The sequence below is a fragment of the Protopterus annectens genome, chromosome 4.part0 (genome assembly GCF_019279795.1).
Source record: "Protopterus annectens isolate FY-2018-M chromosome 4.part0, PAN1.0, whole genome shotgun sequence".
Taxonomy (NCBI): domain Eukaryota; kingdom Metazoa; phylum Chordata; order Ceratodontiformes; family Protopteridae; genus Protopterus; species Protopterus annectens.
The window spans coordinates 1,817,388,600-1,817,415,687 of record NC_056733.1 but is presented as its reverse complement, the minus strand read 5'-3'; the positions used below and the strand labels follow the sequence as shown (position 1 = coordinate 1,817,415,687).

The following is a 27,088-nucleotide window of genomic DNA, read 5'->3' as shown; positions in this document are numbered from 1 at the left end:
TACCATTTTCACAAATTCCCCCTGCAAAATGAAAAGAATCCCTGATGTTTCACCCAGTCAGTGGGAGATGGCAGCATTACAAATAGGAAAGCTGTTTAGAAAGAGAGTCATTCAGGAGGTCCTCCAGACTAGACAGAATCCAGAACTTACTCAAGATTCTTCTTAGTGCCAAAGAAAACAGGGGACTTAGGACCCATCCTGGATCTTGGTATGTTAAACCAATATGTTAAATATACAAGATTCCATATGGTCACGGTTCAGTCCATTTTGCCTCTACTGGGAAAGGATGATTAGATGTGCTCAGTAGATCTTCAGGATGCGTACTATCTCATCAAAGTGAACAGGTGCTCCAGGAGACATCAGCGCCTCCAGCTGGGAACCAGTCATTACCAGTTCAGAGCTCTGCCCTTTGGCCTCACCACAGCCCCCAGAGTGTTCACCAAATGCATGGCGGTGGTTACAGCTCACCTGAGACTGCTGGGATTCAGTGCTTTTCCTTACATAAATGACTGGGTCCTAACTGCCCCATCCAGACATCTACTTCTACAGGCAAGGGACTACTTGCTCCAGTTTTGTCTTCATGTAGGCATCATCACAGTCAGCTACAGCAAGTCTCAACTCAAACCCACTCTGAGTCTGGAGTTCATAGGTGGTCATCTAACAGTCACACGGCCTGTCTTCCACCTACACGAATACAGACAATCAGATCCCAGGTCATGAAAATGGTCTTGCACATGTCTCTGCCAGTATGTGTAAGTTTACAAGCCTTTGGGTCCATGGCAGCAGCTGTCATCCTAGTTCCTTTAGCAAGGTTATACATGCAGATTCTGCAGTGGACTCTTTCGGTATAGTGGTCTGTTCTTCAGCAGTCTTTATCCGCCCAGTCAAGATCACTCAATCTTGCAAAAAATATAACTTTGATGGCTTCGTTCGGAGTTTCTCAAGGCAATCCTTTTGTTCTTTTCCTACCCACAGCCATGGTGACTACAGACTCCTCCAAACTGGGGTAGGGGGGACACTACTTGAGAAGGACAGTCCAAGGTATGTGGCCCCCAAAAGAGGCCAATACACGTCGGTGTCCGGGGAAATGAGCAGTCTTCCTAGCATTGCAGGCCTTTCAAGATGCTCTCCCTTCTGGGGCTGTTGCTGTTCAGGTGGACAATGTCTGTAGTCTGGTACATAAATAGGAAGGAACCAGATGTTACCCGCTATATCGAGAAGCATTGAGTGTGGTAATGAGTTCTCTTCAGGCTGCTTTCTAATAGGAACACACATACCAGAGAAAGTGAACATGAGTGCAGACAAACTAAACAGGTCCATTCTGATGCCTTTCGAGTGGTCTCTCAATGTCAGTGGCAGAATTTTTCTGTCAATGGGGCCAGCCATTCTGTGAGATTTTCGCTTCTCCCCTCAACAAGTGCAGCAGGTTCTTTACCCTAATCTTTCCAATGGGGGAGTGACTGAGAAATCCCCTAGTTTAGGATTGGCCCTACTGTCGTCTGAATGTTTACACCCCCCATTTACCTCTCATCCCCAAATTTCTACAGAAAGCATACCGGTTGAAGAGCACAGTTATCCTCCTTGCACCTTTTTAGCCTAATCAAATTCGGTTCCCCTTCCTCTGGCCTTGTCATCTACATCTGCCTTGAATACTGGATCCCAATCCAGACCTTCTGTCTCTCCCGACTGGGTATGGCTCATCTGCATTTAACAGGCCTCAAACTGACAGCACGTTTTTTTCAGTTCCGCCGACTGGTAGACAGCCCAGGCTCTCCTCCCCGGTCTGTTATATTTTATCTTCTCAAAAACCTTCTACTAGAAAGATTTACAAATGGAAAAGATTTGTGTTCTAGGCTCTTGAGGGATCTGGACCCCTATTCTGCCCATATACTGGTGGTACTTGATTTTTAGCTTCAATTTTCAATGAAGGGGTTAGTTTTTCTACTATTAAGGTACAGTTGACTGCAATTTCAAACTTCTGTCTAGATGAAAATAATTCTTTCTTAGCTTCTTCTAAATTTTGCAAAGCCTTTCCCAAAGGGACTTTTTTACTTAGACCTCCACTAAAGGCTTCTACTCCTTGGAATAGAAATATTTTGCTTCAAGCTCTGACCCAAGGCCACTTTGAACCCTCAGCCAGGTCAGACCTTAAGTTTTTTTGTCTTGGAAAACCATTTTTCTAGTCACTAATACATCAGCTATACAAGTATCCAAACTCCAGGCTCTGTCTTCCAAACCTTCTTATCTGGTTTTCCACAGACAGTTTTTCCTTATGGACCAGCCCGTTCCCCCCCCCCCCCCAAAAGGTAGTTTGAGTCTATTAACAACCAAGGCATTCACCTCATGGTTTTCTTTCCAAATTTTTCAAACAAGGGAGAGTACATTTTCCATATTTTGGATGTACATAGACAACTTTGTTTTATCTCCATAGAACCAAAGATTTCTGGTAGACTGACCAGATGTTTGTATCCTTCTCACCTAACAGATTAGGCAGTCAGTTTCTAAAGTTACACTGGCCAAATGGTTAGCTGATTGTATCTCCTTTGTCTTTAGTAAAAGAGGATTGTCCTTGCCTAAGCCTCCTAGAGCTCATTCCATGAAGTCTATGGCTGTGTCTTCAGCTTTTTGGTCAAGAGCTTCCAAAGATTACATTTGTGCAGCTGACACTTAGTCCAGTGCTCATACTTTTATTGCTCATTAAAAGTTGGGTTTGATTTCTAGGAACAGAGCTGCTTTTGGCTCCACAGTACTCTGTAGTATCCTTCCATAAGGACCACCCAAGGTTCATATAGCTGGGCAATCTGTCCCATCAGTTGAGGAATGAATGAAAATGACAATATCAGATAAAAATATGTACTCACCATAATGTTACATCTGTGTCGTCCATATTCATTCTTCAACTTCCCACCCTCCTAATGCCCCTTCCCTGTGCTCCTGGAAAGGCCTGAGAGTATCACTTTGGGAACTGTTTGTTGTTTCTCTAGCACCTTTTCTTATTCCGTTTTCTTGCATTATCTTGAGTATTATCCATTGACTTCTGTGGGCAGCAGACTTGATTTGAGGTATGTTAGGCTGGTGGGACAGTATGGGTAAAGGGAGGAGTTTGGGTCCGAGGATCTGGAAAAAGAGACCAATCAGTGGAGAGAGAATGAAAATGGACAACACAGATGTAACATGGTGAGTACATAACTTTTTGTTTAAGGAACATTTGGAGCTGAGAACATTTCAGCAAATGTACTCGCTAGCTCTTTTTAATCAGTCATTTAAATGTCATTCTTGACCACGTTGATATGTTTGAGACATTTAAATATTTTTGTTAGCCTTTGTAAAAGTGATCAAGTTGCACTCGTATCTTTTCCTAGTGCTCCTTACTAGATGATTGCAGATGTTCATCGTGTTACCCTGCTGCAGTCATCACACTTGGGTTATCCTGCCATCAGGCGGTCCCGCAGTCCTCCCGAATTTCCAAGTCTTAGTCCGGCATCGGTTGCTGTCGCTTCTTCCCTGACGGCAGTGCGCCAGGGGTATATAAGAGGCATCTGATGCCATTTTCTCTAGTCTTTCTTGCCGTGCGGTGCCTGAAGCAGAAGCAGTTCGCAAGTGCCAGTCGACCGACACCTGAGATTTTCGAATCAAATTTCAGTCCGAAGTCTTCAAAGCCAAGTACCCCGTTGGGGAACCTTTTCTTGCCTAAGTCCGATGTCAGAAAAAGTTAACAATTGCATTTCTTGTGGGAAGCAAATACCTCATAAGGACTTTCATTCTTATTGTATACCTTGCCTAGGCCCAGACCACGACGTCACTGGTTGTCGGTTTTGTGCTAGGTTCAATAAGCAAACTATAAAGCAACGCTTTGATTTCGCATGACACTACTTCGGTAGGAAATTTAATTACCCTATGCCGTCGGAACAACCGACTACCGGCGTGCATAAAAAAGCAAAGATAAAGACAGGCAGCCTAGATCCAAGCCAGACTCCGAGGCCTCGGCTGGGCGGGTCGCTGGTTCTCCGGTTTTCAGTGAGGCGCCTACGCAGCCCCTGATGACCACACAATTGGAACCCCAGACCGCTTCGGATTCTCAAGCAGAGAGTTCTAGGCAGACGCAGCCATTTTCTTTAGGCCCTACCAACAACATTGCAGAAAGAGAAGCCGGTGCTGCGGAAATGCCTTCAGTTACAGAAGGTGTCTTCAGACTGACTACTCTCACCATAAAATCTTATGCTAAGCTTAAGACTCCTCTAAAACCAAAAAAGACTGCACATCAGTCTCCAGTTCAAGGCCCCATGCCTAAGAAACAGATGCTTAGAATGGCTGAAGATTTGATTTCTTTAATCAGGGGTTCCCACCCCCCCACCCCCAGACAAAAGGCCTAGACAAGAGGATTATGCCTCCTCTGGTCAAGTGTCTATTTCCTCAGGCTCCTCTGTGGAACAGGATTGCTCCTTTTCCCCCTTATTAACATTCTGATGCTGAAGATTCCATTCCCTCAGCTTCTCCCCCTGAAGACTATTCCTTTGGGGAAACCTTGCATACCATGAGGGAACATTTCCACTGGGAAGTTCTGGACTACAACTCAAAGAAAAGGCTCCGAGAGTTTCTTTTACTCCCCCAGCACAGACCACTTACTATCCCTCCAGTTTTAGACATTGTGGATAATGTTTACTTAGAATCTAGTCTAAATCCAGATTCTCTGCCTCCTGCTCCAGCCAAACCATATAGATATTATAGAGTGCCTGACTCACACACATTCCTTTACAAAAGCCCTGTTGCTGACCCAGAGACAATCTCCCAGGGTCCCAAAGGGGCTAAAGCTTCTATGGCTAAAAATCCTGTACCCTCTGAAAGGGACTCCAGAGCACTAGATAGGTGGGGGAAGAAGGTTTACACCTCAGCTACTCTAGCTATGAGAGCACTAAATTGTCAATTTCACATGCTGAAATACCAGCAATTCCTAATGTCTCAAATAAAACAAAAGATGAGCATGCACCCTCAACAGTCTGAATTCAAAGAAATGCAGGATCTGTTGCATGCAGCTGAACAGGTGGGAAAACATGCTTTACAGTGTGGATTTGATTCCTTGGAAGCTTCCTGTAGAGCAGCTGTTACTTGGTCTGTTATACGTAGGCATGCTTGGTTAAAGGAACAAACTCTGCCTGATCATGTTAAAGCAAAGTTACTAGATGCACCCTTGCAGCAGGATGTCTTATTTGGGGATAAAGCAGAAGAGGTTTTAAAGAAAATGGAGGATAAGGCAAAATCTGTGCAGACGGTCAAAGATTTCTTACAGGTACAACCCCCACGCTTCAGCCGAAATTGACCAGCAAAAAATTGGTCCTTTCCAACTTCCTTTTCAGCTTAATTTCAGCTCCCATCTACAACTAAATATTAAAAAAACCCATCAAAAACTAGGCATGCTCTATCGTCAGAATCAGTACCTCAAGCTCCTCTAAAATCACTCTCTCTTCTTCCTTTCTTATCCCCTCCCTTCTCTACGGAGCACCACTGCTAACTAATCTTCAGTCCTCTCTAAAAAAAAACAACTTTCCTCTTGCTACAACAAAATCGCAAAGTTCACTAACGGCCACAGGTCCTCCACCCACCACTGTTCCTCTCTCCAAAAACTAAATTGGCTTAAACTACCAAATCAACTCAACTATACTCAGCTAACTTTAGCCCACAAGCTCATTCTCAACCCATCTCTCTGTCCCTCCTTGTCTTCTGCCTTCAAGATGCACCTACCCGATAGAGTTTTAAGGTCAAACAATCAAAACCTACTGGAAGTACATAAACCAACTCGTCCCCCAGGGAAAAACTTACTATCCTTTAACCTAGCTCGTCTCTGGAACTAACTCCCACCATCCATTCGCACCACTTCCAATCATTACATGTTCAAAAAATCTCTTCATATGTATCTAAGGTCCCAATGGGAATGTTCTTGCTCCCACCCCTCATAAAAATATGGTATTTACATCTTTTTAACACTCATGTTACCAGACTGTACCTTATAAAGCTTATGTTCCTTACAAAATAACTACTCTGTATGTGTAAAGTATTATCACTTTTCACAGCATAAATACTTCACATTATCATTCACTAGATTGTATTGTTTGAAAGTTTCCTGAATTTTGAACTCAAATGTTTGTATCTTTCACAATTGTATTATTTTTATTAGCAGTCTATTGTTTGTACCTAGTTTGTTTGCTTCTTGGAGCTTTTCTCCCTAGGACTCTATTGAAAATGGGTTCTTTTTGGCCCAATGGACTATCCTGGTAAACAAACTGCAAATAAATAAATAAATACAAATAAATTCTGACAGACCACAGAGGGGTAAATACAGACGCCCAAGGGGCAGAGGACAAGCACAAATCCCTTACAAACCTCACCAATGGGGCACTGCAACACAGAAGGGAGGAGAAGACAAGTCCCAAACTACTAGAAGACAAACACAATGACTTAAACCTCAAACTGTCAAGCAAAAATATCTTGGCAGCTCCCTTGGGAGGAAAATTAGCATTTTTTTTATAGACAACTGGCGCATCGTAACAAAGGACAAATGGGTCCTAGACATTATCTCACAAGGATACAGATTCCATTTCCACACCTTGCCAATGATGAAAGGAATGCCAAACTTGCCACAAAATCAATGGACAGAGGCACAAAAACAAATTACAGCTCTCATGGACATGAGAGCCATTCAACTGGTACCTACACAGGACCAAGGCCAAGGATTTTACTCAAGGCTCTTTCTAGTCCCCAGAAAGGACAATGCTTGGAGACCCATTCTGGACCTTTCAATTCTAAACACCTTGTTACAAGTACCCAAATTCAAGATGCTAACACTACAGCAGCTTCTTCCCATGTTGAGCAAGAAAGCTTTGCTAGTAAATTTGGACCTCAAGGAGGCATACCTGCATGTCCCTATCAGAAAAAATTGCAGAAGATACCTCCGTTTCATTGCAGGTTCAACCCATTACCAATTCTCTGCACTGCCCTTTGGCTTATCTACTGCACCCAGGGTCTTCACAAAATGCCTGGCACCAGTAATTGCATACTGCAGACAGAGGAATTCAAATATACCCATACCTGGACTACTGCCTCATCCAAGCAGAAGGCAAGGACATTCCCTTACAACATCTGACTTTTGTAAAACACCTAAGTTGCTTAGGGTACACAGTAAACAAAAAATAAATCAAAACTAGTACCCTCACAAAATGACATTCCTGGGTGCCAGCTTGAATACAACGGCCCAGATGGCTTATCTGACGCCAGACAAACAACTACAACTAACTCAATACTTCAAAATAATGGCAACAAAGACCCAACTCCCTGCAAGAAAAGTTCTACAGACCTTGGGCTTCATGGCATCTTGTATACTACTAATACCATTTGCAAAACTGCATATGAGGAAATTACAATGGTACCTGAAAAACGTATGGACTCAACACAGCCACAGCTTGGAAACAATGATACCTCTCATTCCCTGCCTTCAACAGGTGTTTCTATATTGGTCACAGGCATGTCACCTCAACAAGGGTCAGCCTTTCACCTTACCCCCAACCAGGCAAACTATGACAACAGATGCTTCGGACTATGCCTGGGGGGCACACATGGCAGGACAGTGCATTCAAGACATATGGACTGCAGATCAAAGGAATCTGCACATCAATCAAAAAGAAATGCTAGCTGTACAGAATGCTCTGACAGCCTTCAAGGACCTCTTACATCCAGGACAGCTTATAATAAGGACAGACAACACCACAGTAATGTGGTACATAAACAAGGGGGTACACACTCCTACCCTCTATGCAGGCAAGCAATGACCTTGTGGTATACAGCACTGGCTTACCAAGGTCAATTACAAGCTCAATTCATGCCAGGAAAAAAGAACACATTGGCAGATGACCTAAGCAGAAACATCATGGATCCCCACGGGTGGAAACTGGATCCACAAGTATTTGCAATGATAACTCAAAAATGGAGGCGCCCAGACATAGACCTGTTTGCCAACCCCCAAAACCATCAGCTTTCAAAATTTTACACAAGGACATTTCTCCATCAAGCTTGGAAAGTGGACGCACTCTCATTCAGTTGGAAAATGCTGACAGTATGTGCCTTTCCTCCTTTGCCCCTTCTCACAAAGGTGCTGCTGAAAGTCAGGATGGAGAGACCTCGAATGATACTCATTGCCCCGGACTGGCCACGCCAGCACTGGTACACACTACTAAGGAACATGGCCCAGGGCCCACCATGGATTTTACCACAAATTCCTCATCTACTCACACAGCAAGGCAGTCAGATTGTACACAGCCAGCTCAAAACCTTACATTTGGCTGCATGGCACATCACCTAAACAACCAGCCAGTCCCTCTTTCACAAGCTGTCATGGATGTCATTCTGGAGGCCCAGCACCTGGAAAGCCTACTCAGACAAATAGAAAAGATTTTGCGCCTGGAACCAAGCTAAAGGCCAAAATACCCTTCAGCCGGACATGCCTCAGATTCTACAATATTTAACTGAGATGTTACGCAAAGGACTTTCTTTTTCATCTATTAAAATCCACGCCTCAGCTATTTCAGCTCACTGCAACACGGATCCTCCCTTATTTTCACATCCATTTCTAAGGCAGTATCTCAGAGGGGCAAAAAACATTAGGCCTCTCGAGAGTGCCAACACCAACTTGGGACCTAAATTTTGTTCTGGAAAAACTTACGCTGCCACCTTTTGAGCCAGCTTTCTCAGCTGACTTAGTTTACATCATGGAAAACTGCCCTGCTGCTAGCACTTACTTCAGCCAGAAGAGTCTCAGAGCTACAGGCACTAATGGCAGTAGAGCCTTTCCTCATTTTTCATCAAGACAGAGTTTCTCTACGAATAAACCCCTCCTTTATCCCAAAGGTGGTATCCAATGTGGCTCTAAATCAAACCATCCACTTACCCACCTTCTTTCCAAATCCACAGAACAAAGGAGAAAGACTCCTACATTCCTTGGACATACACAGGCAACTACGTTACTACTTGGATAAAACTAAGGCTTTCAGAAAATCTGACCAACTTTTTGTATCCTATGCTACAGCATCACAAGGAAAGGCACTAATGGCAGTAGAGCCATTCCTCATTTTTCATCAAGACAGAGTTTCTCTACGAATAAACCCCTCCTTTATCCCAAAGGTGGTATCCAATGTGGCTCTAAATCAAACCATCCACTTACCCACCTTCTTTCCAAATCCACAGAACAAAGGAGAAAGACTCCTACATTCCTTGGACATACACAGGCAACTACGTTACTACTTGGATAAAACTAAGGCTTTCAGAAAATCTGACCAACTTTTTGTATCCTATGCTACAGCATCACAAGGAAAGGCTATCTCAAAACAGACCATTTCCAAATGGATAGGACATTGCATACGTTTTTGCTACAGCCATCATGGAAAACCAGTTCCTGCTAGCGTAAGGCCCCACTCCACCAGGGCGGCAACTACATCTACAGCCTTCTTCAGGGGGGTGCCAACCAAGGATATTCTGGAAGCTGCAACTTGGAGTTCAGTACACACCTTCACCAAACACTATCACTTACCACTTTACTCTAAGACTAGAGCTGGCTTCGCCACTGCAATTTTGCAGGGCCTTCTAACCCCCTGTAATCCTGTTTGACTTCACCTCCCATCCTTATCTTTGGGATTCTACCCAAGTGTGATGACTGCAGCAGGGTAACACTATGAACATAGTACAGTTTTGTACCTACCATAAATGTAGATGTTCGAGTGTATACCCTGCTGCAGTCCAGGTTACCCTCCCTCCATCCCCTCTGACCTAACTAAAACCTTTCAATACCTTAAAATCTGATGCAACCTTTTGTGGTGTGTTTGCTTATAGCTGGAGGGATGTTTTGTTTGTGCTAAGCTTTTATTATTGGTACTACCTACTGACCATCTTTTGGGGGGGCACCCGACATCTGGGGCAAGAAAAACTGAAGAAAATGGCGTCTGATGCCTCTTGTATACCCCTGGCGCACTGACGTCGGGGAAGAAGCGACAGCAACCAACACCGGGCCAAGACGTTGGAATTCGGGACGACTGTGGGACCGCCTGACGGCAGGATAACCCAAGTGTGATGACTGCAGCAGGGTATACACTCAAACATCTACATTTATGGTAGGTACAAAACTGTACTTTTTAAACATCTGATAGATACCTCTGTTTTTCACAGTGGGCGACTGCTTATGCCATACAGAGTAGTTCTTTTCTGTTATTAAATCTTTTCACCTGGTGTCCACCATGAGTTCTTTCTCTTCAACTGTTTGTCAACTTCATAAAGGACGTGTGTCTTTCTCTTGAACTGTTTATCAGCAGCTTCATAAGGGACGTGTGTGTCTATGAAATAATAAAGTTGTTTATAAAATAGGTCCAGCAAGCTGAAATAGATTTAGGATTCAAACTGTAATCAATCCCGGTTAGATAGCTTCCCGGAAATACTATAATCTGCCTGGTAAAATTTTAGAGGATGGTCTATGTAAGTGACCTAAGGGTGTTACTGACCTTCCAATAGACATGTTAATGATCAGAACCTGACAACTCTGCTTCAGTGTCACAGTATTGTTTTTACACTCTACCCTCCAACACACAACACACACACGCACAAGATCATAGCTGCTGAAGACTTGCAAGATTTGCCCCTTCCACACTATAAAAAATTGTTGGTTTCCCCTATCATTCTGCAGTAACATTATTTTCTTCTAGGAGGTTTGCAGCCTGCAAAAAAATTAAGTGGGAGCAATATATAGACTGACCCCTTTAGGTGCTACTAGGGTTGCAAGATTGTCCCTTCCACACAGTGTAAAACATCTTTTGTTCCTGTAATTCTGCATCATTCTGCATACAATTATATTCTGCTAGTTAGATTTGCAGCCCGCAAATTTTTTTTTTCAGTGTGGAGAGTATATAGATTGACACCTTTGGGTGATGCTAGATAAGCTGCTGAAACAATCTATACCAGTGAGCTTGCAGCTAGTTCTGGTAAAGGAAAAGGACACCGTGTGAATATTTCATCTTGATATGTATGGCTGTCTTATTCATAAGTAGCTTGTCCTCCTTTACAAAATTAAGCATTTAAGCCTACTGTTACCCTTTCTTTCAGTAAAGACTTACCCATACTAACAACCTGAGCTGATAATCTAAAAAAATACTATCTCTACCAGTCATACATCCAGCTGTATTCTTTCCTGTACTGAACTCTGACAAAAGTGTACTTGACATTTATAGCCGCTGGCTGTTCCATTATTTTCTCAATATAATTATATTGCAACACTAACCCATCATTTGGTTGATAAAACTGATCGCTTGTGATACTAATACACACCTGGCTCAGGTCTATCTGGCTCTCCCACACTATTCGCGCTAATGCATGAGACACGTAGCATGGCAAAAATAGCAAAGAAGCAAATCTCCTGACCATCTTCAGACTTGCACCAAATTACCTTTAAAAATGTCTGCAAATGGTCTAATACAGCACTCAGCTGGTTCACTAGCTACCCTTCTTATCGGTAGCAATCTGTAAAATTGCTCTCTACATACTTCTTTATTTTCCCCAGTTAATACCAGTGTGAACCAACATATATCCTTCCAACAGGATTCCCTTGTCTAATACAGCAACAACTCCACCCTCATCTGATCATCAAACACTCTTCCCCATTTACACTCCATAAAGAATACTACAGCAGTGTAGAGGAGGACATCTGCTGTTATGGTAAGATTTTACACAACTGTACTTTCAAAATGTGTCCGCAAAAATTCTGCTGCATAACAGGCAAAAATATTGTGTTTATCTGGTGGAGGAGCATTTTTAAAGAAAATGTGGTTTGGCAGACCTTGGATAAATAGAGGTAGAAGGCAGTTAATCTTGCTTTGTGTCCATCTCTTGAGAGGCTTTCACAATAAGCACCAACTTGAGATTCATTCGGTCAGCCCCCAAGAGCTGAGCTCGTTTTGCAAGTCTGTCTATTGGAAAGAGAAATAGAGGAATTGTAAAAAATCTAGAGAGAGAGGCATGTGACTGATAGAAGTGATAGTGCAAGAATGTATTGTGCTCCTGCTCCAAAAAAGCCCGGGGTGGTTCCCTCTGCAGCTGCTTTGTCCCACTCTAGGGTGTCATAGTAGAGCTTGGAGAGGAGAGCATTTTGTTGATTTTGGACTTGGAGGTCACATTAATTTATCCCTTCAGGCCATCGTCCACAAGGTCTGTTAAGCCATTTAGAAGCTATTCTGTGTTACTCTTGATAGTGGCCATGAGAATGTGGTAACTGTTTATGAAGGTTGAAGAAATTTTCTTGCCTCTGCCCATCTGGTACCAGGGAAGACGGGCGCTTCTTTTTTCCCACCTTTCTTCTTCCCATTTCTTCTCACCAGCCCATATTTTGGCATTGATTCCAATGAAGCCTATCACAAACCTTCAGGTGACCTTAGCTGCATCAATCTTGGATGTGCTTCAGTCTCAAGACCGCAACCTTTGGTGTCAGAACTTTCCAAGTTGGCAGTGTTGTTGTTGGTTGTGGCACTGATGCTGTCAGTGTTGAGAACCAGAATGGTTTAGTGCATCAGGGTCTGTCACTTGGGTCAGTTATGGTGTCACCACTGTTATGGTCATTGCTGATACTAGTTGGGTTGGCTTTCAAGCCAGTGGATCTGCAGTTGTTGGAATTGAGTTGTGCATCTGCTCCATTGCCCTCTGCAAGGCTTATGGACTCAGGATTAATGCAGATCCTTTGGTATCAGAACTGAAACATTTTCTGTCTTCTCCTTCAAACAGCAGGGCAGAGAGATCAAATGGCTAATTGCAGGAACAGGCCAGAGATATCTGTTTCAGTTTACAGTCCTCCTAATCCTTAGATTCATTCCCTTCCAATGTCAGGTAGGAAGCAACTGCATCCCTGTCCATGATTGATATCCGAGTATAGGCATAAAGAAAGAAATTGGGAGGGGTCCTAAATGAAATCCCAGCACTGTTAGTTTTTAGTAGAATCTGGAACAGAAGCTGCCATTAAAAAAGGAATAATTAGTAGAGCATATAAAATATTGCATGATAACTATAAGAATCAATCAGAAGAGGATAATAAATTCACAAAATAAACAAGGGTGGATATATGTATTCCTTCCAAATATGCAACAAAATCTAGAGGATTTAGGATTTTTCTTGGAAATGTTTACATAGATATTTTAAAGCCCAACTAAACTCCACAGAGAATTTTTCGTCAGGTAGACAGCAAGCATTGGAGGTGTGACAGAGAAGAAAGAGATAAATGGGAACATTTTCTTGGAGTGTGGTGAATTGTTGGACTTTAAGGGTTCTCTGCGGGATGCACTGCTGGAGATTTTGGGTGGGCAGATTGGTGTGATGGAGACAATTTTTCTGAGCTATGATACAGAATCTGAATTGTCTAGACATGCTGAGGCCTTGCTTGTGTCTAATTATGGTGACTGACAAAAAAGCCATTACTTGAAAATGGAAATCAAAATCTAAACCAACTGTACTAGAAGCAGAGAATATAGTAACAGAGATAAAACAACTGGAATTGAGATGATCTAGAGTAGGAACAAAACTACATAGGGAAATATGGGAATTGTGGGAACAATACATATGGGGAGGAATGAAGCTTAATAGAAGGCAGGGGTTAATTGAACTATGTAATGTTTGATTGAAAATGATTGGTTGGATTTATAAATGATGTGTGATGTTTGCAACTGTGAGTGTCAGTATGGTTTGTGATGTAAAATGCTTGCAACTAGGATCGTGTCTGTGGTTTGTTTTCATTTATATAAGTGTATGATTGCCTGTGTCGTAAGTGATGGCTTAATAAAGATGTTTCTTTAAAATAGGCAGGAATTAAATTTATGTAATGTTGCTTAGGTTATATGATATATAGCAATGTATGTGAAGTATAATTTTTGTAAACATGAACTTAATACTGTTTTGATTACTTTTAAATACATTTGTCTGTCACAAGTGATAATTCAATAAAGATGTTAAAAAGAAAAATGTCAGGAAGCACAGATGCAAAAGGAAGCATTTGACTTCATTACTAGAGTCTCCCATTCTGGATATAGGCATTTGAGATGGAGTTGATTCCCCTGCCCTCCTTCCCAGACAACTCCAGATTTGGATAAGTTGTGGTGCAGGGTGCATAATGGCGCACACTCTCCCCACATCTAGTCCTAAAAATGTCCTGCAGGAAGCCTTTTGGAAACCTGTCATTTTTCTTAGGTAAGCACTCCTGTGGAGATGATTGTACTACTTGTGGTCCAGACCACATTGAAAGAACTGGAAGTTGTGGCTCCTATTCCAAGGAAACCAGACTAGGTCTTCCAGTCCCTTATGGATTGGACTTGCTGGACTGAGACTTTCTAGCCAGATGCTATTGTTGCAGTTGCCATCATAAAAGCCTCTGCTCTAGAATTCCACTGTCCATTCTCATGCGGGCAGTGGGTTGGTTGGGGAAGCATGTTTACTTGTCCTCCAAGTCCCTACTAAGAATGGTTAGCTATCGCTTACATTATTCTTCCAATAAGAGCTGTCAAGTGAAATGTCGCTATTGCTAGAGAAATTCCCTGACAGTGCACGACAAAGGTACATTCACAAATAGCAACTATGTCCTGTCTCCCCAACTCACCATGTGACTGGCACATTACTCAAAGGAAAGTTGTAACTAGGGCAGTAGCTGCTGGCATAGCCGCAATAGATATTTATTTTATATCATTTACATGGCTTTCTGAGTTGGCAATTTTTAGTCCCCCACCCATACTTGGTGATTAAATTGCAAATCCTAGCTAGGCAACATTCTGACTTCTGTACATGAGCATTTTAAAAGTGCTCACCAGAGGGTGATTGGCCACTAAACCCCACCATTTTTTTCAAGGTGCAGAAGGGAAATTTAACAGTAATATCAAAAACCTTGAGAAGCTTTCCATATCTGTTGTGTAGCTTTGTAGATAACATCTTGTTATAGGACTAATCTAGATTAAAATTGGTTAGGGCCAACATCACTCCTTATGAACAAAATTGGAAAACTTGGTGGCCAAGTCTCATTCAGAAGTGTGTGGTGGTTATGTAGTTGTTTCAAAAATGAAATTATAAACCTCCTGAATTAAGATGGAAGATACATGGGTGACTGTTATCTCTTGGGATATGGTAAGTGTTGTCTTCCTTGTTAATTATGTCAAAGGCAGAATTAGTCATTGTGCCCTTTTGGAGAAGTAGAGTTGTTGATGTTTAATGATCTCATTGTCTTGGAAGTTTTTTTTTTTAATTGTATACAGAAATTTCTTTCTTAATTCAGATATTGACAAAGCTTTGTCCATCTTCAATGAGCTGAGAAAACAAGATCCATACCGAATCGAGAATATGGACACTTTCTCCAATCTGCTTTATGTCCGGGTAACAGAATTTATTTCTTCTGTTTTAGAATTCTTAGCTGTTGGCATTTGGTGCCTGATGGTAGACATCAGGTGGGTTTCATAAAACCGTAATCCTGAGTACGGCAGTGTTGGAAAGAGTTTACTGTACCTTGCTTTTCGCTGTTAATGTGTATATTATTTTCTTTTTTTTTCAGATGTGCTATACCTTCTGTACTCTAAATTTTTAGTGCAATTTTTATCACCCCCCCCATGACTAACAAAATTGTATCCCCCATTTGGCTCATTCATTCTTCTGACCACAGGTATTCTGGAATGCTAAGTAAGATCTGCAAGAGCTGGGGATCACACAGTGAAAGGAAGCTTGTTGAGGGCTCCTCTAACATTTGTTTCTCATCCCCCACTTCCCACTCTCTGGCTAGAAAGCATTGCACATTACTTACTTCACTAGATCTAATGGGGGCATGCTCTCTCACAGCCACAATTATCACCAGAGTGCAGGTGTACTGCTTGACTGGCTGAGGTTCTTCACAGTTCCTAGGTGGCACGTATTGCAGTCTTTGGCCTTCTCACCAGTGAAACTCTTGTGGCAGGTCTGCTAGTGCCTCTCTGGAATAGGTGATTCTCTTTGCCCACACACTCCTGTCCTCATTGGCTGGATTCTCTCTGATCCATTTTGCTAATATTTATTTCCTAGTATCTGTAGTGGGCAAAATAGTTTCTTCTAGGGTCTTTGTGATTTCTCACTCTGTCAGAATAATGGGAATGACTGATAGTTACTTCATATGGTGATGAGATATTGGAGTATGTTAAACTTGGCAGGTAAAAATGTTAGGCTCAGTAGAAGGCCTTCTCATCTATTGAAAATGTGTTAAACCTTCACAGAAATATCATAGACTCTGTACAAGAAACAGTCACATGGCATGAAAAAAAATGCAAACTATTGTTTCTTAGCTCACAGTAATTGAGAAGATATTCATGTTCATCTTACTAATGAGTTCTACAGTATGATTATTTGTCATTGGGAATTAGTTGCAAGCAGATGCGTATCTACTTAACTTGACATCTAGATCTTATGTTTTCATAGCAATATTGTGCACCCTTCCTAGCCCATGACTTTATTTCAGTGTATGGCTAAAAGGAAGAGTAGTCAACACCATTTGCAGTATTTTTTCCTGCATTAAATGATCTATTACTTATTTAGTTCATGTGTCTGTCTGTCTATCTCAGGGGTCTTTTACAGAGCAAGTATCAATTTTGGAAACCTCTTCTGCTTTTAACACAATTGCTAAATCTTCCTATAACTGTGATCAGAAACCTATCAGTGGATCAACAGTAGAATAAGCAAATGCCGATCAAGTGAATTAATTTTGCTGAAACAACTTTCGGTGATGGAGATTTTTGTTTGTTCCACTGTTGTAAAAGCTCAGAGTAGCATGTTGAGGGGCCCAACACTAGGGGGGAGGTACAAGAATCATACCTCATTGCAAAAGAAAACCCTTGCTCTGAAGTTTAATAAAGTTTTCAGCTAATTATTTTTTTTTAATAAGAAACATCTTTGTTAAATTATCATGTATGACCTAGGCAATCTTACATTTATATATATGAAAATAAACCATACAGACAGTTTTAGTTGCAAACATTATACTTTATAAACCATCCTGACACAACTGTAACTGTAAACATTATACATCACTTAATATAAATCTGATCGTTTTCATTCAAATGTTACGTAGCTCATTCAAATCCTGCATTCTTTTAAAACTTGTTCCTCCTTTGCATATATTGATCCCACAACTTTTTCTTTATGTAATTTGCTCTTACCCTTTTCTAAAGATCCTAATTCCAATTGTTTTGCGTCTGTTACTATCTTGGCTACTTCTAGTAAAGTTGAGTTAGACTTTGATTTCCATTTTCTAGTAATTTCTTTTTTGGCAGCCATCATAATTAGACTCAGCAAGGCCTTGCTATGTCTAGGCAATTCCGATTCTGCATCATAGGTCAAAAAAATCATATTCTTAGTTACACCAATTTGCTCACCCAGTATTTCCAACAGAGCAGTCTGCAGGAAATCTTTAAAGTTTGCTAATTCATTATACTTCCAGAAAATATGCTTCCAGTTACCTCTTTCTTACCCATCACACCTCCAGCATTAGTTGTCTACTTGAGGAAAAATTCTTTGGAGTCTACTTTGGGTATTAAAATGCCTAGGTAAAGACTTCCAAGCAAAGATCCCAAACCTTCTAGGCTTTGTTGCATATTTGGGAGACATACATGCATCTCCTCATTGTTTCTTTGTGAATTGCTTATCCAGTCTCTCTTCCCAATCCTTTCTAACCTCCTCTGATTCTTATAATTATCATGCAATATTTTATATATTCTACTAATTATTCCTTTCTTATCCACAACTTCTGTTCTAGATTCTGCTAAAAACTCTACCAGTTCTGGCCTTTCATTTAGGACCCTCCCATTTTGTTCTCTTTGCATTTACTCTGATATCAATCCTTGATATGGAAGGTAATCTCTAACCTGCAGTCTAAATGAGTTCTTGGCGTCTTCCCATTATCTTACCCTTCCCCCTCTAGTTATTTGCTCCCAATATCTTGGTTCCTTTGCCAGTTTTCTCCAATATATTCCAGTCCCCTCTTGCCTGTTGGCTGTATCCCTAATTGCAGTCATTCCTATCGGCAGAATTTCCTTTCTCCGTTTCCATGCTGGCTTAGTTCCTAGAATACTTTCTGCTACTTTATGAGTATAATATTCGGCAGGATTATTGTTCTCGTTACAGATCTGCATCTATAATCCCAGTCTCTCCTTGTTTCTTGAGCCCCCCCCACTTCATCATCATCTCTTTCCGCTTTTGAATTATAGTTTTCTGCTTCTGCTGTGTATAGGAGCCTTAACTGTGTTGCTCTGTAGTACTCCTTTAAATCAGGTAATCCCATCTGCCTTATTCTCTTGGAATAATCTTATCTAACTTGACTCTTGCTGTCTTCCCTCCCAGATAAAATCTTCTGGCTCTTTAATTTCTATCCATAATTTCTCCTTTGGTTAATAAAAATATGCCTGACCTGTGTATAAGACTAAAGGGATTAAAAACATTTTAACTGCTTGTATTTTCTATTGATATCAGTATAACAGAGCTTCTGTTTTCTAAGTTTTTGTATTATCTTATGTGTGCTCTCTTTCCACATATCCTTAACTGCCACATCCAAATCATTTTTAATCCATACTTCTAAATACTTAATTTTATCTTGTCCCCATAAATATGGCTATTGCTAAACCAATTTGTGTGTGGGTACATAATTTACCACTATTGCCTTTGTTTTAGCTGCATTAATTTTGTATCTCAGAAAGACTTGAAACTGTCTCAATATGTTCCACAACATTGTAACGTCCCTTTCTGATTTTCTCAGGTATAAAATGTCATCTGCAAATACAAACAGCTTTTCTTTCCATCTTCCATACAAATTATATCCTTGAATTTCTGAGATCCTTATTTTCTTTGCCAGTGGTTCTAAATATAATGCAAATGAAGGGGAGAGAGGACACCTGCCTGGTTCCTCTGCTCAAGTATAAATCATTAGAGAGGATCCCACCCACTTTAATTTTCACCTCTGATCCCTCGTATATCCTCCTAATCAACCTTATAATTTCTAAAGGAAATGCAAATGTTTCTGTTATGTGCTCATAAAGCCCAGCTTACCCTGTCAAATGCTTTCTCTAAATCAAGACCCACCAATAACCGTGGTATTTTCTTACATGCTGCTTCCCTCTGGATCATCAGTGTTCTGTTAATGTCAAATATTTGCCTCCCCTCCACAAAACCACATTGATCCATACCTGTCAGTTTTGGCATCACTTTTGCAATTCATTTCGCCATTATAGACATAAACACTTTGTAATCATGGTTTAGTATTTAAATGGGCCTGTATGAAGCTGGATCTGATGGATCTTTATCCTGTTTAGGTGTTAGTTACCACTGTTTTCTTCCAGGAGGTTGGTACTTCTCCTCCTCTTAAAATACTGTTAAACAAAACCTTCCAGATCTTTATCAGTTTTTCCATCCTAGCTTTCAAACTTCTACAGGAGTGCCATCTATTTCTGGGGACCTTCCTGTAGATTAGTTATTCCTTCACCATTTTTATCCCATCTCCTCCTATCCTAACTGTTAGTAATTGAGCCTCCTCCAAGTTTAACTTTGGCATATTTCATTCTTTTGTAACATTTCCATTTGTACCTTTTCTTGATTTCCGCATTTCTCTGCTTTTATACAGACTTTCATAGAATTTTTGAAATATTTGCAGTACTTCTACATGATCCCTTGTTTCTTTTCTTGTTATAGGCTCACCAAGCTTGATGACACCCCTTTCTACTTTCAGCTGCCTAAAACGTGCTAAAAGTTTTTGTGCTCTAGTGTTATCAAAATACAGTTAATTAACACCAGTCTTTCTAAACCCATGCATATTATCAAGATAATCCCTTATTTTTCTGTTCAGCATTCTGCAGTTGCTCCTTTTCTTATTTGAGATTCTCCTGTTTTGCAATACTTTAACATTTGTCAATCCCTCGAAATAAATATTGCTGCTTACTTACCCATATCTCCCTTTCTTTTATTTCCACCCTGTTTTAAACTCTAATTTTATCCCACTCTTTAGCTGTATTTTCAGAAGAAATTTCCATCTTTTCTAATAGGCGGGAAAACGCCAGTGTGTCCTGTTTATTTCATTACCCTGTGTTTTTATTTTAGTTACTATTGATGCACGATCTGAAATATTTATTGGGTACGTCTTAAGACCTTTAGTTAAATGGACATGTTCCTGTGAAATGTAAATTTTGTCTAGCCTAGCCCAGTTTTTGTATCTTGGGGAATATGTAAATTCATGCCAAACTCGTAGTACTGAATTCACATCTTCCATGCCAAATATTTTCATAAATTTCTTTAAAAATGTACCCTACTTTGCTGTATTTTTCCTTCTGAGCCCCCCAGACACATCTTCATTGTTGCTAATCAAATTCCATTCCCTCTCGTATATATTGTGAATATCCTCCTCGGCCTATGTATCAAATGAATGCTACTGGATCGTTTGCTACCTCTCTATAGTTGAAATTAGTTTTACAATGTATAGCCTTACATATCAAAATTCTGTAGAAAGTTAGTGTTTACATTGTTTGTTGTAAATTCTTTTGGAATGGTATTACTAAGTTTTTAACATGTTTTCTTGAATGTCCGTTACTGTTTGATTGTATATTGGTTTGAGGCTTTTCTCTCCAGGACTCTGCTGAAAAGGGGGTCTTGCATAGCCCACTCAGACTTTCCTGGTAAGCATATGGAAATTTTGATAAAATGGTAAGTGTACCTATGAAAAACTTACTTATGAATGTTATCTATGGAAGGCATATGGCACCTGCTTTTTTTTTTCTTGGGGAGGACCGTGGTCTTCTATTCACACTGTGCTACCCTTAAATAAGAAAATAATTTTGATGGACCTGAAGACTTGAAATTTACAGGCATTTCTAGAACATAGAGCTAGTTGCATTTGCACATTGGGTGCCTGCCCTTTTCAGTTGGGAAATCTTCTACAGCCCACTCTCAAGCAAAAATATCTCATAAGAAGGAGTGGACATCCAAAAATGGACAAGCCAAAGAAAGTAGTGGTGATAGAGGCACCCTGTGAAGAGTTGTCTTGTGTGCCCTTATTCATTGACCTGTATTAACTCTTTCTTAGCCTTTCTTGGCTCAACTGGAGACTCTCTTTTTTTTTGTCCCGTTTGACAAGCCAGGCCTCTTGTTAAATGAGCAAGACTTCTGGTCTAAGACAGTCCTTTCCTGACATCTGTTGTTGATTTCCTGTTTGTCATAGAAAGTTTTTTTCTCACCAGAGAATTAGAGCGGCTTTAGTGCAACATGTTCCAGAAAAACCCACTGGTTATAATGCTTTTTGGAGAGCTTGTTCTGAGAAAGAATATCCATCTACCTTTTTTCAAGGACTACATACCCACTTTACTAAGGATTGTCCTAGCCGTTGCCTCCTTTGACTGTAGAGTATTTGCTGAGAATGTGGCCATATGGCTCAAAAATTGACCCTCAGGTGGTTCAACTCTCCATGTAAGGAGTGGCTGACCCACCAAAGAGGAGGAGGATCCCCCTTCTGCATTAACCTTTGCTTTGACCTGGAGAAGGAAGATATGGTGCATTCATTAAAGATCTCTTCCTATTTAGGCTATAGCATGGGCAGCAAGGAAATGCATGGCAATGGCTGCTCCCAAAGACTTGACTTTATTTTTTTCAGGGAGCATTTTAAATAGGACTTGGAAGACATGTTGGAGCCACTTAAGAGGGAGCTGAAGTCTTTGGACATTGAGGAACTGAGGCTGACATTTGTACATTCCACTTTTTTATCCCAGACCTTTGAAGAGGTCTTTGGAACAGCATTCTTGGAAACAAATTTTCAACTTCCATATTCCAAAAATGCTAGGTAGATTATGCATACTCAAGAAACATGTAAATATATGCCTATAAATGTGGTAGGTGATCTTTCAGTGGTTTACTGGATGCTAATTGGTGAGCCAGTCTTGACAACAGAACTTAACAGAATCCATATTGAAAAGGACAACAGAGGGATTTTATATAGTTCGAATCCAAGTAGATTGGACTATTTTGTCAAACTTTAAAGTATTAACATTGCCCTTGCCAGGGCCAGATTAAGGTGGGTGCTATTGATGTTGTGGCGTTAGGCCCATTCCTGAAATAGGCTCAGATGAAAACAGATGAGAATTTTCCGTAAGCTGAACAGTTTTTCTTTGCTATATTAACCTCAAAATAATTCTTAGAATGAAATTTGTAGTCTGACATACGGATGCCTATACACAGCGTTACTTATTATACAGTTACTGTTATTCTTTGTGACGTAACTATGTCATTGTGTTTGTTAACCAAAGATCTCAAGTTAATGCGATCAATTTTACGTTAAACAGTTTACTTTGTGATATCTTTCGTACTGTTTTGTGCATGCTTGCTATGGCATATCTTAACTCCATCGATAGGATAAAGCAAAAAAGAAAAGGAAAGAAGCAACAGAACAAGAAAAGCTTTTGTTGAAAATTCCAAAATTGGGTTCATACTTCGGAGTACGAGCATCTTTGTCTCAATCGTCTTGATCGATGATTGTGAGTTTGAGTGCTCCTGAAGACCAGACCAAGCAAGATGAACCTGTGGAGGCAAGAGAGAATAAAGAGTGGGAAAGTTCAGAGGAAAGAGAAGAGGTGAAAGGAGACACTATCGCTGAAGCACTAGCGCTGACGCTGGAGGCTTTCACCAATGATTTGGGACAGTGGGATGAAATCGATGCTGACACTCTAATATTGGGCCAAGAAAGGTCCAAAAGACTGCCAACACACTGAATCAAAGTTTGAAGAGAGTGCCAGACGACACCCAGGCGAGTCGTTCCAACGTCTTTGCACAAAGACCTTCTTTGTGCGTATGCATCCCTCAATGGCGAAAAATCCTGTAGACAATGGTTGTGCTACTCGCCTTGGACAGGGAAGGTGTTCTGCTTTACATGCAAGTTCAGTGGCAGTGCTGTTCAAGCGACCAAGTTCGTTTCTGGCGGTTTTGACAACTGGAGGGCAGGCGAATCCAGAATAAAAATGCATGAAAGCAGCTGTCATTGCAAGGCTATGTTGTCCTTTGCGAGCCGACAGAGGGAGGCCTGTCGTGTTGACTACCTAGCCACCAAACAGGTTGAGGGAGTGCAGTGTTACTGGTGCCAGATTCTGAAGCAGCTCATCAACGTTCTGATATTCCTAGCCGAGTGTGGTCTTGCTATAAGGGGCACAGATGAGATCATAGGTTCCGCTCATAATAGTAACTACCTTGGCATCATTGAGCTGTTGGCGGAGTATGATACTCTGCTGGCTAGCCATATTAGAAAGTAGGCAAACCGCGGGAAAGGTCACGTTTCCTATTTGTCATCCGCAATTTGCGAGGAATTGTGAAGTTCATGGGACAAAAGGTGCAGGACACCATCCTGAAAGAAGCCAAGGAGGCGAAGTATTTCTCTGTCTCAATTGACTCGACACCTGATGTATCACGCCTCGATCAGTTAACGATTGTTATCCGGTGCGTTCTGCCGTCGGGCCCAGTTGAACAGTTCCTGACATTCATGCCTATGATGATGAGACGGCGGAGCAGATGGCTAGCATACTTCTGAACTTTCTGAAGGAAAAAAGCTTGGATATTGCTAACTGCAGAGGCCAGTTGTATGACAATGCGTCTAACGTGTCAGGACGGTACAGTGGTGTCCAGGCAATTGTGAATCGAGAATGTAAATACGCCGCTTTTATTCCATACTGCAACCACAGCCTAAACCTGGTAGGAGATCAGGCTGTTAAGCTGCGGTGGCTGTACCAGGTTTTTCGATTTTTGTCAATGGACTATATGTATTCCTGTCTGAATCAACATATCGCTGCCAGCGACTAAAGAATCGCTATACGCTGACGCTCAAGGGTTTGCCTGGAACCCGATGGTGTGAACATACAGATGCTGTCAAAGCGCTGTTAGAAGGGTGAAAGAGCATTCAGGAAGTCCTGGATGAGCTTGCAGCAGATAAGGAGCAGAAAGCAGATACGAGAAATCAGGTAGAGGGATTTTCACGCAGGATGGACGAACTTGAGACAGCAGTTATGGAGACTGCCTGGAACGATATCCTTGGCCATCTCAACAGTACGAGCATTAGCCTCCAAGATCCTACAGTCAGCCTAAATACGGCAACTGGCTTGATGGCATCACTGGTCATCATGGTTCAGTTTACATGGGACAGATTTGACGTGTATGAGCAGTTGGCGAACGAAAAGATTCAACATGGTGGATACAAGGCTGAGCAGCGTTGAGGCCTAAAGCGAATGCCTGATTAAGGAGCTGCAGGCGAAGCAGACCTCAGCCCAAGGGAAACATTCAAAACTCAGATGTATCTGGTCATGATCAACAGTTTAACTGAACTGGAAAAGCGGATGAAGGTGTATGACAATATTTGTAAAACATTTGGATTTCTCTCGGAGCGAACGTCATTGAGCAGATAGAGGACAGAGCTAAGAATTTCATTTCCTCATATCCAGATGACTTGGAAGACACACTGGTGGCTGAACTGATACAGTTTGCTGCATTTGTGCGCACTCAGAAACCGGTGACTGTGAACGAATCAGCAGAGCTTACCATGTACAAGTTTTTGGCATCGTTGAAACTTTCTCAGACGTTTCCAAACGTCAAGATTGGATTGCGCATCTATCTGTGCATGATGGTGTCCAATGTCTCCGGCTAGCAGAGCTTCTTAAAGTTGGGAATAGTAAAAGGAGAACTGCGGTCCTCAATGGGGCAGGAAAGACTAAGTATGCTGGTGCTTATAAGCATTGAGCATGAGCTGCTGCGCAGCCTTGACTTCACTGACACGATCGAAGAATTTGCGTTTGCTAAGGCTCGAAAAACAGCAATATAAGTAAGCAGCACTAGCGCAGTAGTAAGAGTGACAATATGCCTAGATAGGCTAGGTTAAGTTGATCTGGTTTAGCCTTTTCTGCATTAAGTACACTTTTCAGAAAGTTGTTATTGAATGTTGATGTTACATAGCTTGATGTTAATCTCGAGGTGTTACGATAATATGTCTACACGTCATTATTCGTGTTCAATAAAGGCTGGCTGGTTGTGTCACAAGCAATTAAGGTTTCTTGGTCGATCTGAGTGCGCATGTATGGTGAGTGTCGAATGCACATGCATCAATGTCAAGAAAAAATATCCCCTTTTTGCACTGCAGCATCAGGCCCAATTTGGTTTTAATCTGGCCTTGGCCCTTGATGGTGTGGGAGGCAAGCCTTCTACTCCCTCTAAACCGGAGTCCTTGCCAAGGCCCATGATCTCAGGTGAAGTTTGTAAAGTTTGATAAAATGATCCATCAGGTTATTTGGATGCATTGAGCCATACATTATTGATCAAAGCATAAGATCTATGAAAAAAGTTTAGACCTTTCCCACCTTAACCTTTACAGCTGTTAACTACCAAACCTAAACATCAGGATGAAATCTTGAAACATCCAGAAGAGATGGCAAGAGATTTCATGATGAGGCTCACAGGGGGCAAAATTACTTGGCTAACCCAAATAGCATTTACAGTGGAGAATCACACCATGAAACGTGGGCAAGATGCAGTAGGTGTCTGCAGCAGTACATACAGTTATAGGCAGGCACTGTTAAGAAGTTAGCCCTTGTGAGTTGATAAGGGACAGCTGCTGAACACTCTTTTGGATAAGAAGCTGTTCTGTGGGCCTCCTTCACAGAAAATTGTAAGAAAATGAAAGAAAAGGGAAGTTTATGGAAAAACAGCTTAGCATTTCTTCCATACATCTGTCCTAAGATATTGTTGAAACTACACTACCAAGCAATAGCTTTTTATAGAAAGCTGCCCTTTGGTGATCATTTCAAACAAAAGTAGGCCTTTTAGAAAAACAAGTCCTGGGAGGTGGGAGAGGATGGTCTGAGAGGGGTAAGTCTCACAACGTGTTAGCAGTCAGCAGTGACTGTACTTCTATTTCAACTCCCATACCTTTTTTGTTCCTCCCTTCCGCCTAATATCCTGGGATGGAGGCCTTTCTCTAAAACAGATTGATTTGGCTTAGTATTAGAAAGATGGGTAAGGAAAATTATTTCTTCTGACTAGACAGTACAATTCAAAGTCTTTCCCTTCATCAGAATAGGTCTCTTGCCCTTAGACCAAAGAGAGCTATCACAGTCAGTTTTAACTTTTAAGCAACGTCGAGCAAGAGAAGGTTACAGTGGAGGTGCAAGAAAAATGTTTTCATTTTGGGCAGTTTCTAGTCCAAACAAAATTTGGCTGAACTGTGCCTGATTTATCAATGCTGAATATGTTTTTTGGGGTAACCACATATTGGATGTTGACCTGACAGGCATAGCTTCTGCTTGTTTTACGACAGGCACTTTAGTTGACCGTAGATTTGAAAGGTTTGTATGTGCTTATCCTGACACAATCCCCCACTTGAGCATCATCGAAAAGCTAACACAACTTGGTGTTAATCCCTATCTCGTCAGATGGGTGGCCAACTGTCTCACAGATAGGACCCACAAGGTCAAAATAGGTGCCACCACTTCCAACAGCAGACCTGTCAGTAGTGGTGTTCCCTAGGGATCTGTCTTGGGACCCCTACTATTTGGCATCTTCCTTCTCAGAGGTCCAGGCAAAGACAAAGGGCCTGTGGCTGACCAAGTTTGCGGATGACTGTAAGTTGAGTACTGTCATTGACTCCCCAAATGATGTTAACATACTGCAAGAGGGTGTCTCAGCTATAAATAACTGGTGCCAAATTCATGGCCTTAAGTTATGTATTATCATACCATTCAGCAAAAATACGGCCCCTACTGATTACCACTTCAACAGCAACCCCCTATGCACACGGCCTGTGGTGAGAGACCTGGGTACTCAGGTTGACAACCTCACATTCGACCATCATGTAGCAGCAGTGGTCAGAAAAGCCTTTTACTTGGTTCATCTCATAAGTAAAGGGGTTGCATCCAGAAAAAAGGAGGATATTATCTCTAGTCCTCCATTAGACCTATACTTGAGTATAATGCCTTGTTTGGTATGTACCTCTCAACACCTGCACCAACTGAAAAGGCCACAG

The 27,088-nt window shown here is 41.4% G+C and overlaps 1 protein-coding gene across 1 annotated transcript in view; it reads left to right on the top strand.

The window, feature by feature from the left end:
• CDC23 (cell division cycle 23) overlaps window positions 1-27,088 on the top strand; it is a gene marked incomplete in the record, with an annotated part of 1,734,005 nt that overhangs the window by 715,948 nt on the left and 990,969 nt on the right. The window contains 1 exon segment of the mRNA XM_044069509.1: window positions 15,326-15,423. Coding sequence (XP_043925444.1) covers window positions 15,326-15,423 — 98 coding nt within the window.